The sequence below is a fragment of the Porites lutea genome, chromosome 4 (assembly GCF_958299795.1).
Source record: "Porites lutea chromosome 4, jaPorLute2.1, whole genome shotgun sequence".
Lineage (NCBI taxonomy): Eukaryota > Metazoa > Cnidaria > Anthozoa > Scleractinia > Poritidae > Porites > Porites lutea.
Window position 1 is genome coordinate 24,850,792 of NC_133204.1, and position 17,379 is coordinate 24,868,170.

At 38.8% G+C, this 17,379-nt stretch overlaps 2 protein-coding genes across 5 annotated transcripts in view; one reads left to right on the forward strand and one right to left on the reverse strand.

Annotated features, from left to right (window-relative positions):
* Window positions 1-3,487: 3,487 nt before the first annotated feature.
* LOC140933046 (chymotrypsinogen B-like) lies at window positions 3,488-11,952 on the forward strand. 4 transcript variants are annotated; one of them, XM_073382561.1, is made up of 7 exons: window positions 3,491-3,668; window positions 4,730-4,786; window positions 9,230-9,322; window positions 9,618-9,659; window positions 10,079-10,183; window positions 10,496-10,912; window positions 11,254-11,952. In XM_073382561.1, exons 1-7 carry the CDS (start codon window positions 3,572-3,574, stop codon window positions 11,628-11,630), a joined length of 1,188 nt encoding a protein of 395 aa, XP_073238662.1. In that variant the 5' UTR covers window positions 3,491-3,571; the 3' UTR covers window positions 11,631-11,952. The 4 variants fall into 4 exon arrangements, with proteins under 4 accessions (XP_073238663.1, XP_073238662.1, XP_073238665.1 ...); XM_073382562.1 differs by lacking the exon at window positions 9,618-9,659 and having other exon boundaries at window positions 3,488-3,668; XM_073382563.1 differs by lacking the exons at window positions 3,491-3,668; window positions 4,730-4,786 and adding an exon at window positions 7,693-7,892.
* LOC140934434 (fidgetin-like protein 1) overlaps window positions 10,587-17,379 on the reverse strand; it is a 29,995-nt gene continuing 23,202 nt past the window's right edge. The window contains exons 12-20 of the mRNA XM_073384061.1: window positions 16,922-17,022; window positions 16,518-16,597; window positions 15,736-15,806; window positions 15,042-15,203; window positions 14,685-14,740; window positions 13,983-14,146; window positions 13,542-13,636; window positions 11,992-12,129; window positions 10,587-10,725 (exon numbers count right to left, since the gene is read on the reverse strand). Coding sequence (XP_073240162.1) covers window positions 12,007-12,129; window positions 13,542-13,636; window positions 13,983-14,146; window positions 14,685-14,740; window positions 15,042-15,203; window positions 15,736-15,806; window positions 16,518-16,597; window positions 16,922-17,022 — 852 coding nt within the window. The 3' untranslated portion in view covers window positions 10,587-10,725; window positions 11,992-12,006. The remainder of the gene's footprint in view (window positions 10,726-11,991; window positions 12,130-13,541; window positions 13,637-13,982; window positions 14,147-14,684; window positions 14,741-15,041; window positions 15,204-15,735; window positions 15,807-16,517; window positions 16,598-16,921; window positions 17,023-17,379) is intronic.

Genomic DNA, 17,379 nt, shown 5'->3' on the forward strand with positions numbered 1-17,379 from the left:
CGATTTCAAGGTTTGAACGCTATCTCGGACTGAAGGGCTGACTGGCGTATATACTTGGCTGGTAGCAACATCATATTTTTCACGGCTGGGAACTGGTATCTATTTTGTGCTTCGGTGGTTAGGGGCAGATAAGGGCAGGGATCATGTGAAAAATTGTGCGTACCCTCTGGAAAAATCCTGGCTACACCCGAGGTTTTATCCTACAGATCTGCAGATGAAACATCGGCGAGTTTGTTCTTACTTGAGAGGTTAGCCTGCGTAGCAAGCGTTTCCGTGCGGTTTAGGAGCAAATAACGAGGAACGAGAGTCAAAGATTGCCCTCGTTTCATTTATCGCGCGGCCAAAGCCCCGCCAAAACTGGTCTTTCTTTGCTCCGAAACCAAACGGAAACGCTTGCTACGCAGGCTATTGAGAGGTTTGTTTATCGCTGTTTTGTCATGTTTGGTTTTTGCCTTCTTTTAGTTTCGTTTATTAGTCGAGGAGCATAGGCCGGAAAAAATACAACATCGTAGCACCCCCAAAAGGTTTGACAACAGATTCAGATAGCCAAATACCCATAGATTACTTCCTGAACATTCGGATCTATAAATTATGGGTTCAGTGACTTGGTACGCTGCGATTTCTGAGGGGGATGCTGGTTATTTTGAAGCATCAAATTTCAGCATTTTCCTATAGGCGCAAAACCTTGAAAATCATATCTTTTTACTTAATCAGGCAAATGGGTTAATATTTGGCCAACGCGTGTTAATCCATAAGAGCTACAATCTCAGATGTATTTTGTGCTTTTTTTTGCGTTGCCATGGTAACAGTTTATAAGGAACCTCTGTCCATGGAGTCTAACGTCAATAATAACAGACGTTTCAGTGACTTCCGCGACAAATATACATTGCCTATGTACTTAGAATGTGCTTACAATTGATATTTACTAATTCTCTAAAACCGTTTGTATAAGATTTTTTTACAAAACTGCAAATCAAACCACTCCATTGTCTTGTAACGAATCATGAATGTTGTCATAATTACCTCTAAACCCTATTTTCCTATGGGTACCAATTGAAACCTTTGAAAATCATATCTTAAAGATTAAACATTGTTCAACGATGAAAGTTTGGAAAGTCATGTAACTTTATAAGCTCTTTCATTTTAAAATATTTTCGTGAAGTGTTCCTTGTTTCCATGGCAACGGTTGCTAAGATGTGTTTTTTGTCAGCAGTCTTGAAGAAGATCGAACAGAGATGTGGGTTAAATAAGCGGTTTGAAACAAAAGCTAATAGAAAAAATGAAATAAGTTTTTTTTGCCGATTTGAAGAATGCTGAATGACTCCCTTAAACTTTTTCCTCACATGCCTAAAGATACAATTATTTAGCTAAAATGTAATACAGTATCAACACAAACAATTCTTGATAGTTTTTTTTTTCGTGTGTGTCTAGAAATGTTAATCACTGCAGAATCTTAGTAAAGATCTCGGATACAAATACATATATTTTGTAAATAATACATATTTTTTGAAACGGTATTGCTATATTTGATGTTATTATTATCTCTGTGTTTTGAGAGGGTGTTTGCTTAGTTTCATGAGTATTGTACTGAAAATTTAGTACAAAATTATTGAAATACTTAATTTTTTAGTTGCTTAGATTTTGTATAATTTGCAGTAAAGCTCTTAAAGCTTTTACAATCAACTTTTATGTGGGTTTAAGTTTTCCGTAAATCCTTTTAAGTTGATTTCTTATCCAAAACATCGATTCTAGGACAATCAGATGGCTAGAGTATTTTACAATGTGTTCGGCACAGTGGATTTGTTTTATGGGTAGGCTAAATCAGCTTAAATTGACCATCATTTCTAATTGCAAAAAAGTCACTTTTTACATCGTTATATTCGCTATTGTTCTTTATTATTTTGAAAAAACCTACATGGAGTTTAATGGTAAAATGTTGGGTGCTTTCCATTCAGAAAAAAAATTCGGAAATTTCGGTGGGAACAAAAATGGATTTTCCGATAGGTAAAAAGTTGTTCTGTTTGATCGTAAACCCCGGAACGGTGCCGAGCCCGTTACCCGATGGGACACCAAGATGGCTGCCGAGTTGGTAACAATTGAAAATGGAACGCGAAATTCCGTTCGGAACGTTCCAACCGGGAAAACGGGCCTACCTTTTCAGATTTTCCACTTTTTCCGGGAATTTTTCAGGGGGATAAAGCGACGAAACGTTTTCCATTTACTGCCAAACCGAAATTTCCGAAAATTTTGACCAAATGGAAAGCGCCCGTTACCTTGACGTCTTCTTTGGAATTCCTAGTTTGCGTTGAACAATTATTGCGTAAACAGTGCAGATACAAACTGAGTTAGGAGGTGAGTCGTATTGGTGCAGAACCATGTAGTCTCCCATGTTACGCCGTCACATAAGGGCGCTGTCTATTAATTATATATCCGACCCTTAGCTATGCGGACGCCCTTTAAATAGTTCGGCGCAAACTACAAGCCTCGCAATGAGGAGGAGTCAGTTATGCGTGAAATACATACAAAAGTTACACAGTCGTGCATATTAGTCACCCAAATCACTTTTCACCTCCTAGTAGTAGCGGTCACACTCATGACTACAACCTCAGGACAAAGATCGAACAAAGACGACCAGTAATCAACCAACTTGCATGTAACAACAGGAACATTTGCCGTACGAAGCGTTTTGGCTCATTTATTACCTTCAATCAAGCGTACAGTGTATAAATGCTAAAAGTAGAAGTATACATGTATAGCGTTGTTGAATAGTGTAAATTTTTGAAGCTTGTATTTTATTCCTGTAATTCAGTTTTTTTAACTGTAATGGTGATTAATAAACAGTTTATTATTATTATTATTATTATTATTATTATTATTATTATTATTATTATTATTATTATTATTATTATTATTATTATTACCATACAACCCCGATCTGTTTTGGGTTCTTTCGATGTCGTGTTGATGTCTTGCAAAGTTAATTTTCACGTAGTACGATCAGCTTTGCAGAATTCAATGTGTATTCTCTGTCTTTGCCCCCCCCCCCCCCCCCCCGGGTTCTTTGTCTCTTCATTTCGGTCACATGTGGGGAGCTAAAACTTGTATGTATGTAAAGCTGATATAAAGTTCCTCAACGAGAACACACTACTAAAGTAAATGGGAACTTGATAATAGCGTGACAACCCTCAGTTGTGAGTACTTTGTCGTTCTTTAATATACGAGCTGTCTCATTATCAGCTCTCCTAAAAGCAAAAGAGAGCTTGTATCTCACCTTCGTTCTTATTCGTTGTATTTTCTGGTTTATTTATTAGATTATTTTTAAATTATTCAGAAAAACTCACATTTAACACGACTTTCTAAGCTGAAGTTCATTCCTAAAACACACCTGTACCTCTTAACTGATTAAATGAGTTAACAAACGGAAAATCTCCATTTAAAATGTTGTGTTGGCGCCAGCCCTGTCGGCTTGTATCGCTCAAATATACATAAAGCATTAAGTATAAAACAAAGCAGCCCGCAGTTCGGACGGCAGCTGTGGTACACTACAGTTTGCTTGCTTTATCAGCCGCGTATGATGGTGTTGTTAAAATCATTTTCATTGCTTTTGGTGGTCTATTATTCAACTTTCAGTTATGGGGAATCTGGTCGGATTACGTCTTCGGAACAAGGTAAGCGGGTTTTTCGAAAGTACGAGCGCGAGCTTTTCTTGTAATCGATCAACACTGATGTCGTGCGACAGGCTGCTACTATAAAAACCGCGAGAGACTCACGAGCGCTTTTCTGCTTAACTCATTTCTAATTGGCGTGTACACGCTTGACTTTCTTGTTGTTTAAGTAAACAATTTTCCACGTGAACTGAAACTTTGTTCACTGTACAGTTAACTTACACTAAGACAAAGCTGGAACCATTAACGATGCCGGACGTTTTAGAGACCAAAAGCGCTATCATGCTTATTATGATCACGAATCATTAGTCAGGGAAGCTTTAAGTCAGACGGTTTGTTTTTTGTAACAAAATAAGGATAGTTTTTAACTTTTTATAATCCTCAATTTTGAATTTAGTTCAAGCTTGTAAAACACATTCGCATAATAGGGAATCAGGGAATCAACAGTCACATTTCCGGCAAATCTAAATGAAGACATGAGCGTCTTTGTTGTAATCGAAATCATTAAGCAATTAACTAACTCAGCGCGAAAATTTTTAGGGCTTCAACGGGATTTGACAGAGCGCATGGCCTCTGCGTTAACTAAGGCTGCAGTGGTCTAATAACTATGCCTTGAAGACTTATAAATTTGGAACAGGCTAATTTGTTGAAACAAAAGGGAAAGCAGGAGCACCTGATCGCAGGTTATAATCTTCTTAACCTGGAAAAGGAATAAACAGAATGAAGATGATGATTTTTTTGCATTTGGTAGAGCATTGCAGTGCTAACGCAAAGGCCGCTAAGGGTACCATATTGAAGCCTCAAAATTTTTTCAGCTTAATATGAGCTGCAATTGCATAAGTTGAGATAACAACTGCGACGGTCATATCTTCGTTTACATTTATGTCTCCGCATTTCACATCATTTTCATTCTATGTCACAGTTTAGTCCCTACGCTCTCCTACCTATGACACGCCACTAAAATCAAGAATAATTTCAGCTCAATGATCTGATTGTTTCAGTTAAGAGATATAAGCAGTTCATGTGATATAGATGCTCATTATTTTCTTCTGTTCACAATGAAGGTTCTTCATTTGAAGATAATACCGTTGAAGACAGCGAGACCAATTCCATTAATTCGCGTAAGTGGGAAATTTTAAATGCGTTTTCAATAAAAAGTTTGTTTCGTGTTTAATAAGGCATTTTAAATAAAGTTTTTCTGCTCAGTTTGTTCCCTTCCATTCAGTATTTACTTAATTATCAATACTGAAGTTTTCACTTCAGTTCCAGAGTAAAATGATATTATGATACAGTTCAATATTCTCTATACTTCCTGAAAAATTATCAAGCTTTCTCAGCATTTTATCTGCTCACAGCAACGTGTGGCCAGGTCACCGCAGCAGGGGGCCGGGTGATTGGTGGAAAGGACGCTACTGCAGGGGAATGGCCTTGGCAAGCAAAACTGGTTACCAGGGGTACAGGGTTCACTTGCGGTGGCTCTCTTATCACACGTGACTGGGTGATGACTGCTGCACACTGCATCTCAAGTAACGATCCCACTGCTTATAGCGTGACGCTTGGTGATCTCAACAGGGAGCAACCTGACGGTACTGAGCAAATGTTTAATGTCAAACGTGTAGCGGTGCATCCTAAGTACAACTGGCCAGTTCCTATCAATAATGACATAGCTTTGTTACAGCTGACAAGGCCAGCCACTCTAAACTCTTTTGTGAACACCGTTTGTTTACCACGTTACTCTGAGGTGGTACCAGCTGGGACCAAGTGCTTCATTTCGGGTAAAATTTATTCATTTATTATTTAAAACTCTTTGGAAAAATTGACTGACTGACTCACCGTCGCTGGTCAACGATCCACTTTTAAAATAACGTCAGGGATGTTCTCAAGAAGCCAAAGGGTTTGGGGTCAACTGTTGCAGGCTGTTATAAAAGTTGTTTTCCACCCTTTTTCGCCGTTCCACATTCAACAGACCTTATCCAGGATGCCGGACTAACTTTTAATCACGTAGGGACTGATGGATTGAAACAGTATCTCTACGTCTCTCAATTTCTGATGTAAGTTGTTTATTCAATTAAACTGAGGAAATAATTTTTGCCATGCAAAAAGTTTTCGTCCACTTTCCTGTCAAGGCTGTCATTATTGCTCGCCGCTTGTTCGGTCCTCAATTTGAACAAGCCAGGGATTAAAAGAGGTATTCCATGGTTCAAAGGCAAGTGCAACACAACTATTCATTTCTAAGCGTAATATCCTACACGATGACTTCATGCGACTTGTCGCGGGGAAGAACGTTTATAATAATGTAAGCAAAAAAATCATTAATATATGGTCTGATGGATATATTTACTCCCTCCCTTCCCATTTCCATGGATTGGGGTCCTTAAACAGATCCCTGAAATTAAATGAAATTCTCGCTTTATTCTGTTTATAGGTTGGGGACAGATGGATCATCCTGGTTCTGCTGCTACAAAGCTGCAGCAAGCTTCAATGCGTGTGGTATCCAACCGTGTGTGCCAGACCATGCACATGAACTCAGCCATTAACGCTTCAACTGCAGTTACTTCCGCCATGGTATGTGCAGGGGATGCTGGGAAGACTATTAAGAGTGGCTGCTTTGGTGACAGTGGAGGACCCTTTGTTTGTCAAAACTCCGCTGACCAGTGGATACAGCAGGGTATCGTCAGCTGGGGTGACCCTTCGTGCTCCTCTGCCAATCACTACAGTGTGTTTGCTCGAGTCAGTGCCCTCCGACAATGGATCGATGAAATCATAAACGAGTGAAAAGAGATTTGCAAACGAGCTGCGATCATCATAAAATCTGTATTAAAATATAGCATTAAGATCCAAGAGTGTTAAAAAATATTTAAAGAATGCATTAAACAAGTTCTCTCTCTTGAGTTCTAAATTGTCTACACGGCCGACATACATCTGGCAAGGCAAAAGGCTTCATTGAACGAAAAGGCGATATACTGCCGCCGGGACTAACATGGTCTTGAAAGCTTTAGATATGGCTTAACCGCCTGAGGGTTGCCTATTGTTGGTAGTGTATTTCACCTCGTGGTTCTGTACCAGCTGTCCCTCTCATGATGCATTAAATCATTAAAACTAAATAAACCTGTCGCGTCGTAATGGATCCGCACTAGCGTTTGTACGTGTTCCATTTATGTTTCATGTATGCAAAACGAAGACAACTGCGTTAGGAGTGCCGGAAGGGAAAAAATGCGAAATTTGTAAACATGAGAAAAACTGGCTGATAGTGATCAACAGAAGCCAATTTTTTTTAGTTTTCAGCCTTTTGCGATTTTTTCTAGGTTTTGACCACGACATAAAAGTATATTTCACTTAATTTAAGGTGAAACACAGCAAAAGCTTTGGATGATAAAGGATGAGGATTAACTGTCAAGTTTTGTCGTATTCACCAATAGGGCATAATATTCGGTTTATTAGTTTGATGATATTAATGCCACAGTGGTAAAATGATGGACATAAAATGAAGAAAGCCATCAGGAGAAATATGTTTTATTACTTATTATAATTTTTTGCAAAAGAAGCAAAGGAAGTTCATTATATTTCACCGGACAAAAAGCGTTCGTTAGTTTGACAGGTAGACGGATCAAAAAGCTTCCTACCATGTAAAAAAAATCCAGCCCTTTTTTTCACAATTTATTATGCGTGCTTCTGAGTTCCCAATATCGCTGATTCTGATATAACTTTTTTGGATTCAAGTATCGTGAAGTCAAGCCTTAAACTTTGAACACGAAATTGCTTCTTTAATAAAACTATTAAACCATCTGCCGAGAACTAAGTCGCGTTGTTTTTAGCTCTTGTGCAAAAAACTGTATGGCTGACAATTCTTATCTCACTGGGTTTTACATAAAACAGCAATGATGATCTAACAGCAACCTAAACCACAGAAGAAAAAAGAGAAAATTTAGCCATAAGGTTGAAAGAAGATAGCCGACTGATGGAAATGACAATTTTACGGCCACCTGGTTTGTTGTTTATAGATAAAGGACTCTCTTGTGATGAATTGATCAGTCTGAAACAATTATATATATAAACCTTATATTATATATTCATCAGAGCAAGCGGTGAAAAAAAGCCTCGAGGAAAAAGCGCTCGATGTTTGGTCTCAGGGACTTGCGATGATAAATTCACCAAACTACTCCAAAGCTTATGCCATACTGATCATCAGTGTGATCAGTTTTGCGGCTTTTTTAAGGATAATTGAAGGTAACATGGATAAACATTGATATTTATCAAAACACACAAAGCGTATAGTTTATTATAGTTCGAAAGCGACGCCGTAAACTTAAAACGCACTTTTCACGGAAGGTTTTACAGGTTGCTCTACATACATATCCAGTGCTCTGCATTGGTTTTTCGGTGTACTCTCGGCGCCGTTTTTTGTCATGTGTAGAATTCTGCTATTATATTTCGAAGTAGGTTGTTACCGAATGTATTTTATTATTGTGCATTTGATTTCCTTTAGCACCTAAATTAGAAACATAATTATTTTTCATTTTTTTTATATATTTATCAACTTTTGGAAGGCTACTCGTGAAACTCATTCCTAAACCTGCTGGTTAAATGCCCTGAATATATCTCAAAAATTCTTTTATATAGCTGTAAGGACAACTGTGTAATAGATATTTCGACTGACCCTCCTCCGTCGCTGGTCTTGTGAAATTTTTCAGCTACTGAGTATATATCAGGGGGAACAAATTTTAGGGAATTTACTAGCTCTTTTCTCAGCATTTGCCACAACCCAGGCTAACCAATTGCTTGTTTTCTTCATAGGCAACACTAAGCAATTTTATATCACACTCAAGAAGTCAAGTTTTTAGTCCGATCAAGTATTTGAAAACCCTCTCGAACGCTAGTTATTAACTGAGTAGTGGCAGGCTTTTAATCAAGCCAAGTATGATGGGTAAATTCTCCGCATGGCAGCGAACAAAAGCAACTCGGATTTTGCTAGATATAGGGACGATTTTGTTAGTTGCTGTGAAAAAAAAAACTGACTACGGAAACGAAAATATTGTACACTCTGAAAGGGCCCAAAGTTCAGGGGCCTCCTTTTTCCCTCCAAACGATTTTTGAATCTTTAACTTAGAGGGGTTCCCTAGAAGATGTAAATGTTTTGTCAACGGTTAGTATTTTATGCAAATAATAATATTTGGACATTAATTCATAGAAATTTGTAGCATCCTAATGTCTCTAACACAAGCTCATGTCCGGTATTCAGGTCTCATACGGTCAAGTAGCAAATCCGGCTGCTTATGGAGACTTTTTTCGTTTTGAGAGCCTCTCATTTCACTCAGAGGTTTATTTTTTTTGGATGTTTAAAGTATACGAAACTTTATAAGGATTAGGGATGAAAATCTGGAAAACTGACAATTTTCACGATCGCTTTATTTGACTGTAATGGCTTTTCACTTTCTTTTCTTCAACCATCCCGGCTACGTTTAAATTACAAAAGCGAAAATGTGATCGCGGTGTCATGCCTCAAAGCCCGCCACATTAGACTGGCTTAACACAGTAACTGTTATCTGATTCTCCTTATTTTCTAGCCCGGCATCACATCATTAGCCGTGGTCACCTCCCCCCAGAGGAACCGCACGACTTCACCGAGGACATTGAACCAGCTGTGGTAGAGTTACGTGGTAAACCTTCATCTCTGACAGATTATACTAGTTACTGAATTATGAATAACGAACTACGTGGCAGACGTCCCAAAAGGAAAGGGGGCAAGACATTGGGGCTACTGACTCGCTTTACCCTTCCCTTTCGAACACCTGCGATGTAGGCTAAATTATGAGAGGTGTTTATTCCTCACCTTAGTTTTAAGAGCTGATTAATGAGAGAAAAAATCTTTCTGACAGACCTCTACATGTTATTTGTGGAATCAATGCCGACCCTCGTAGGTTATTTTCTAAAGAAGTTTTTGTTTTTCTTAAGGGGCTGGAGAGAAGACAGCGGAAGGATCAAGGCAAAATCGGGGTAAATCAGAATTTACCCACTTTATGTAATAATTTCGACACGATAGGAAACTAGTTAAGCCACTGGCGACCAAGACTCCATGATAGCCGCTAGAATCTTCCAGTTTTTTTTAAGGACAACCACTCATACTGTTCTGTATTAGTTACTGCAATGATATTTACACGAAACAAGTATCCAGTCAAGGGGAAAAACTTTATGATCTTCTACACGACGCAGTAAGTAAAGGTCACCGTATCAACTCCGAGATCCGTCGGAAATAATTTTTCAGATTGTACGTAAGGCGAATCTAATAACTGCTAATTATTCGGCACTACAGTGAGACATTTTCAATGTATTGAAAAGCATAGCACCGATACCGTGGCATTACCATACTACTGATACTGAACAAAATGAGTATTTGTAGTTTATTATCTTTTTAGGCACACAGGAGAACAAAAATTTAGGAAATACGGAATATCATATGCCACCCCCAATTGGACCTATCAGGGATATCATATCACTACCAGCAGCAACCCTAAACCAAGGTAAAGAAATCATCATCCATTGCCGGCCGGCCGGGCTAGCGGGCCTCAGTTTGGTCAGTTTACTTACTTCCCAGAATAGAAATACAGCTAATGTTCCTGGCACGGGATGTTCTTGAAATTATACATTCGCCGTTTCAGTTAAGTATAATCCTGAGAAACGTTTGGTTCTAGGTCTCTATAGATAAAATGTCGATCATTATGATCATAAGTACTAAATAACTGGAAATCAATGTTTGACCAAAAATTCAAACAGTGCTGAAGGTGATCCTTCTTCAGAAGCATTTACTGTTTGTTTCTGCTTGTTTCACACAGCAAGCTGTGGTTACAGTTCGACTTCCTCTTCACGTGTGGTGAATGGAGCCGATGCAACTCTAGGAGAATGGCCATGGCAAGCTCGATTACAATTCAACAACAATCACTTGTGTGGAGGTACACTGGTGGCGTCAGAGTGGGTAATGACCGCTGCTCACTGTGTGTTAGATGAAGATACCAGCAAATTCAAGGTGGTGATTGGTGATGTGGACCGATACAAGAAGGAGGGTCTGGAACAAGAGTTTAAAGTCAAGAGCATCATTAAACAACCTCTATTCTCCCACCCAGTCCCATATGAGAATGATATTGCATTATTTCATCTGTCTAAGCCTGCCAAACCAAGCGATGCTGTAAATACAGCTTGTTTACCTGGATTTCTCCAAGATGTACCTCCTGGAGATGAATGTTATATCACAGGTTTAAATGTTATATCACATCCGAATATTGTAGACTTAATCGTTACAAAGAGAAAAACGTTTAAAATAACAACTTTTTGCTGATCATGTACTTGAGATTTTCCTGAATCTAGCAGCTCAACGAAGATCACGACAATGATTTGGGATAGTGTATCGTTAGTGTAATGAATTTAAAATAAAAACTAAGCTGCTTTGTTATCATTTTACATAATATTTACAGATGGACCTGGATGTTACTAAGTCTATGCATTTTCTGAGTCGAGATGGAAATTCCAGAAAAGTATTATATAACCAGAAAAAAATACGACTGCATTAATATATATAGTTTTCTTTTTGCATTAGGTTGGGGACAAATGTTTGGTGAAGGAAAATCCGCTCCAGTCCTGCAACAAGCTCGGATGCCCGTCGTCTCCAACAGCGCATGCGCAGCTAAACTGGACACTTCACCAAACGGCGGACTGCATACGGATAATCGAACCTGGATAGTAACTAGCAAAATGCTATGCGCGGGAGACGCGGGCAGAACTAAAACCAGTGGGTGCTTTGGAGATAGCGGCGGGCCTTTTCAGTGTAAGAACACCGCTGGTCAGTGGGTAGTACATGGAATTGTTAGCTGGGGAGACCCGGACTGTTCATCAAGCAATCATTATACCGTGTTCACTCGGGTGAGCGTGTTCCGAAAGTGGATCGAGCAGGTGCTGGAAAAATCAATGGCATAGAAAGATGAACTAGTCAAATACAAAGTTAGACTGTCTGATAGCTTGTATAACGTAGCAAAATTGTTAACATGATTCATGTTTTTAAACTGGCGTAAAAAGGCTTAAAAAGGTGAACGATTCCTTCATTAACGTTTTTTGGGCTCAAGCTACGACCGACTGACGAGCGCTATAATTAGCAAGAAGAAGTGTCCCTAAAAAAGTCGGTTTCTAGCGTGCTATTAGGTAATTCTTAAATTAATACATATTCATACATATCAAATAACTAAACTCTGGCAATGAGTTGGTGATTAAAAATAAAGTTCCAGAATCATGACGGCAATAATTTTGTTTGATGACATTAACCAGTGCATACTTTACTGACCTCTAGAATAGAAGGTTACTTTGCCCCACTGCCATAAAGTTTGTTCCATTGCAGGTACAAATCAAGGTCTTTCTCAGACACACTGGCACGTACTTGGTGTAACGCCGCATCGAAATCCCTGAAAACAATGGGTGGAACCTGAAAAAAAAAAACGGGGTCAGACTAATCACCATTCCCGCCGCTGGCCTAATCACGTAAAATAATAATGGATTTATTAAAACCAGGGTTAGCGGTCGGATCCAAGGCGCTATCTTAAGTTATAAATACGTATCATAAGTACTTTTTCAAAAGACTGTTGTTTTAAAACGCCCGTTCGGATATATCTCTAATAAATATATGAAAGGTTGTTAATCGGGCCTAGAATATAAGCGGCCCACCAACTATTTCGTAAGTCTATTCTCTGACAAGGAAGCCGAAAGGTGTGGATAGACAACCATCCTCTATACAGTAATTATCCAGGTATTGAAGGCAGAGTAATAAGCTTTACTCAAACCCGAATGGTTTCTTTTTTACTAGAGATTAACTGAACATACATATGCAAGATTCTTGCAAAAAGCGTAAAGATCCAATAAGCTCAGTTCTAGCTACGTTACAGACACTCCACACAAATAATTAAAAACAAATAATGTTAATAGAATATAATAGGATTAAAGACCCAAGCAGGCAGTAGGTAACCACTTGGTTATTTACAAGCACGATCGAGGATTTGAATTCAGGACCACGGAGAAACAAACCAAGCCAGTTGGTGGTCAGAGTTGGACATGAACCCGGGACCGCAGGACGCCCTTATCACCCTCCCACCCTGCTTCCCCCTGTAATGAGCACCTTTCCACCTTTCCGACATGAAACTGTTTCTTGCTGTTGTTGCTTTTCTCCCTATCTGGAGAGTAACTTTAAATATGAAAGAAGGCAACTAAGCAGTGATTTTGTTACAAATAGTTATGGTGAGTCCTGGGACTCTGTTTTACAGTATACTGAAATTAAAATATAGTCCCACTATTTAAAGCATAAAAAGGCTTAAAGAAATATATGTACATCGTTAAACAACAGCCAAAATAACTGCCACAGAAATTACACGAACGGGATCTTTCTACAAATACACACGCTCAGGTCGATCAATCGATCTTTGCGCATGCCATGAATTATTTTGCGTCTTTGGGGATTTTTATGCGTCAGGGACGCAGGACGCAGAGGTAACAATGTAAGTGCAACACAAATCACAACAGAGTCAAGACTGACTAAACATTTCTTCCGAAGAGAAAAGAAGCCCAAAAACGTTTACGGAATGTTGAAAATATGGACCACAAAACGTGCCCATAAAGTGAAAGACGTTTTTTAAGTGTCAGGTTTTCAGGTCGTCGCCAACCACCCACAAAGTGTTGGAAAGAATATGTCCGCAGCCTCCACTCGGGCCTTTGGTTCTTTAAGGATGAATGGCGGTTGGTTACAAAACGTATTCGAGTGAGAGTGAAAAATATAACAAAATTATAACCACATAAAAAGTAGTCTTTAAAACAACGCAAGATCCAAGCAAGAAAGTAACACGGCACCTGATCAGCTTCAATACACTGAATATCGGCGATGCTTCTTATCGGTCCAAGAGCCGCCTCGCGACAAAGGTTAGCCATGTCTGAGCCTGAATAACCTGCAAAGAAAGAGGAACTGAGTAAAAAAACCGTCGCTATAAGAAATGAACCCATATGAACCCATATGCTCTATCTGCTCCTTTTCAATCAGTCAAAAGGGCAAGTTGTCACCACGAGACTTGAGGGGGCGAGCTCTACCAAAAGGAATAAAAATAGACGATAAGGGTATAGTTAAACGGAAACCACGAATTTCTTTCTGACCTATATTTCAGACTTTTCACTTGCGGTTTTACAGGTAACTCTACCAAAAAGGAAACGGCTGAAAAGGACAAATCATCTTCTCCTGACCTAAAAGACCTATAATACAGACTTTTCACTCGCTGTTCTTTTTTTTGTTACTCTTACCATGTGTTTGTTGAACAATCTTCTTGATCTCCTGTTCAGAGAGACTGTAACTCTGTTGTGATAACAAATTGTACATGATTTGCTGCCGAGCGCCAGCATCAGGCAAGGGAATGTACAATCTTTTTACTAAGCGACGTCTTGCAGCTTCATCTATCTCTTGAGGCCTATCAATAAAATGTAGACACCAGTTAGTTCAACCACTGAATTGATTTGCCCCATAAAAGACAAGCCTATCGGCGTAAATAGAAAACCTCAATAAAAGAGCTTTCATATAGCTACTTAAATAGAAATTTGGCAGAACAGGAAAACAACGTCCAACTTATCCATCAAATGAAAAACGACGCGTTAAATCTGTGTAACCCTGTCATCTTTTCATCACGAGGTAAGGTACTTTCATTCATAATGATATACCAAGATTGTACAACAGAAAATGATCAGTGTCTCTGCACTGCAAATAATGAAAGAGAAGGTGACGAATTTGAAAGAATACCGCCAAGTATATCACAAACGACGGGCTTGTTATCCTTTTTTGAGCTTATTTGCCAGGAATAAACTCAGCTTAAAAGCCCTCTATTGCCAAAAGAGTCTGAAAGAAAATGCTAATTTGGTAAAATGGCAAATTTGCTCATTACCGAGAGAGAATAGCAAATTATCGATAAATTCACCATTGCGTGTATTCAGTCTTGACATTAGTGAAAGTACCTGTTTGTAGCACCAACAACAAGAAGTCTGTCATCAGAATTTGTTGTTGCGCCATCCTGAAATAAAAAGAAGGAAAAAAGGTCTCTGTTACACATTTCTGAGAAAAAAGTGAACGTTTATAAGCTCTGATCTTAATAGTGTCAAGGGGGAGGTAAAATACACGACAAGATTTTGCGGTAAATTCCTTGAAGTTATTGTAGATTTCAAGAAAAATCGTTTTCGGTAAAGAATGTTTACCGTGAAGGTTATTATTTTTGCACACTAATACAAAAGTGCAGAGATAAGCTATTTCATCATAATATGAAAGCTTATATAAACAATCACTGTTGTCAATACTTTACTGCGCATAACACTTGCCAGTTGAACAAGGAATTCAGTTTTTATCCTTCTTGAGGCATCATGCTCTCCATCAGTTCTCTGAGATAGCAGTGAATCTATCTCATCAATAAAAATAACAGCAGGCAGATGACATCTGGCAACAGCAAACAACGCACGAACCATCTTTTCACCTTCGCCTACCTATAATACAGATACAAAATAAATAGACCGTGTAAGCAGAAAACGCCTACACGAGATAATGCCGCCCGGATAGCTCAATTAAAATAGCACCAGTCCTGCTGAGCGGGAGATTCGGGTTTAAACACCGGCCAGACCAACAACCGAGGTCTTTCAAAAACTGGTAAGATCATGCTGGCTATGTATAACATCACCCAGTCCATATCACTTCATTAGGTGGTGGCATAGTCAACTTTATCACTGAACTCGAAGTGGACGTAAGAGCACCACACTACTGTTTAAAAAAGGTAGGGGAAGTTTCCACGGTGGTGCATGTGATCAACCTCTACCTCTGTTATTACTTCATTTGTCACACATATCATACAGTAAGCTCATAAATGGACAGATAAGGGTAGCCAGTGGCGCGCCATTTTCTGCTCACGTCCGAACTTACTGTTCATCACATTTTGTGCGAAAAGAGGACTGGTACTGTAGTGTTGCCCTCTCATTTGCGACATTACATTAAATAAGTTGTCTATTATTAGTGTACACTTACCCACTTAGATGTAAGAGATGACGCGCTGATACTGAAGAATGTGGCCTTAGATTGACTGGCTATGCACTTGCCTAAATCAACACGTTCGCTTATCATTATTTTATGGTGTATAATTTTTTAACGACTTAAGATCACTTTAGAGAAGTTAACAAAGATTTTAACCCAATCGAAAGATCCAGGGAGTGTTACTTTCGAAAGATACTATATTTCGATTGTCTTTAATGTAGAATTCAAGGATCAGTGAAAGACACTGCCGGAGTAACAATAAATGATGAGACAATTGTTATTTCCTGTCCCCTTTACAATCTAGGATTGATCTTTAACAAAGCAAAAACAAGCAAACCGAAAAACAAATTATCGAGAGAAAAACAGGGAAGCAGTATCTATGATTTTAAGGATTGATACAACCGAAGGGAGGAGTTAAAAACGGTCCCACTTTACTAACGACTTCACGCCCTAATCTTCCCGCCTGGCCACGTTCTCATCGATAATACATGGTCATTGCTAAAACACAAGGTTGCACATGAGTCTCCCAGCAACTTTCTTTACCCAATGTTCAGGGCAAGCTAAATACTCCATCCTTTTAATAAAACCTTATACACCTTTTCTTTACCACCCAAAAATTGTTAAAAAGAAGAAGGTCTTAAAAGTAAAAGTATTACAAGTGATCGACACTATCTGTTTTCTGCCAGGTGACAAGAGAAATACAAAACAGTTCTGTACTCATCATTTAAATTTTTTTATTCTTTCTGAAATTATACACGAATAGTTTCAGTATTTACCAATTAATGTTTTTCCAGTTCCTGGCGGTCCAAATAACAGCACTCCCTTGGGAGGTCCTCGCAAGCCTTTGAAGATGTCACTGAAAAATAAACCGGGGTTTTGATAAAGGGAAACAGGTCTGGTTAAAGACCATCAGAAACCAAATCTGAGCACGAAGAATTATCTAACTATTCGATTGATACGAGAGATTTACTCAAGGAAGGTGACGAGGACACTTTATAGAGACTTTAAAATGTATGTATCAACAGGTTCGTTTAATTCACAGAAACGTGAATGCTAAGAGGACAGACACCTCTGTCAACTAAAACTGTATTCTAGATCAACTATCAATTCTAGTAGGTTTTAAATACTATAAGCTGATTTATTATGTGTAAATATGATATGGATTTATCACCAGACTTACGGTCTCAGCATGGGCCACACAACAATCTCTTTGATTACACTCTTGGCAAATTCCAGTCCTGCAATATCATCCCATGACACCGGTGGACCATGATCCATAATCTTAAGAGTAAAAAATGTACAAAAAGGTTCACTAACTGCTACACAATGCAAATTATCATCTCAAGTCGTCTCTTATGATCGTGTCAAGCAAAGTGGGAGACAAACACGGGACATATTAATACTGAAAGGGGACACTGAGGGTACTTCAATCGGTAGTAATATGTTAAGGTAAACAAGAAACTAATATGGACCAGTCAGCTGATTTGAGGCCGAAAACCACATCAAATTGAAAGTTAACCGCGTTTCGGTCGCTAACCCGCCCTTTATCAAAGCCAATAGGCAAGCATTAGTTATATCAGCTTTTAAATCTTATTACCCTGGCAAGTTGTCTTTTTCTGCTAAGTTGATAAAATCAAA

Excerpts from the sequence above, each read along its gene's own strand:
- LOC140933046 (XM_073382561.1), top strand. The coding sequence starts at position 3,572 with ATGATGGTGTTGTTAAAATCATTTTCATTGCTTTTGGTGGTCTATTAT. Across the intron at positions 4,787-9,229 it reads GACCAATTCCATTAATTCGC|CCCGGCATCACATCATTAGC; the intron begins GTAAGTGGGAAA and ends CTTATTTTCTAG. Across the intron at positions 10,184-10,495 it reads AGCAGCAACCCTAAACCAAG|CAAGCTGTGGTTACAGTTCG; the intron begins GTAAAGAAATCA and ends TGTTTCACACAG.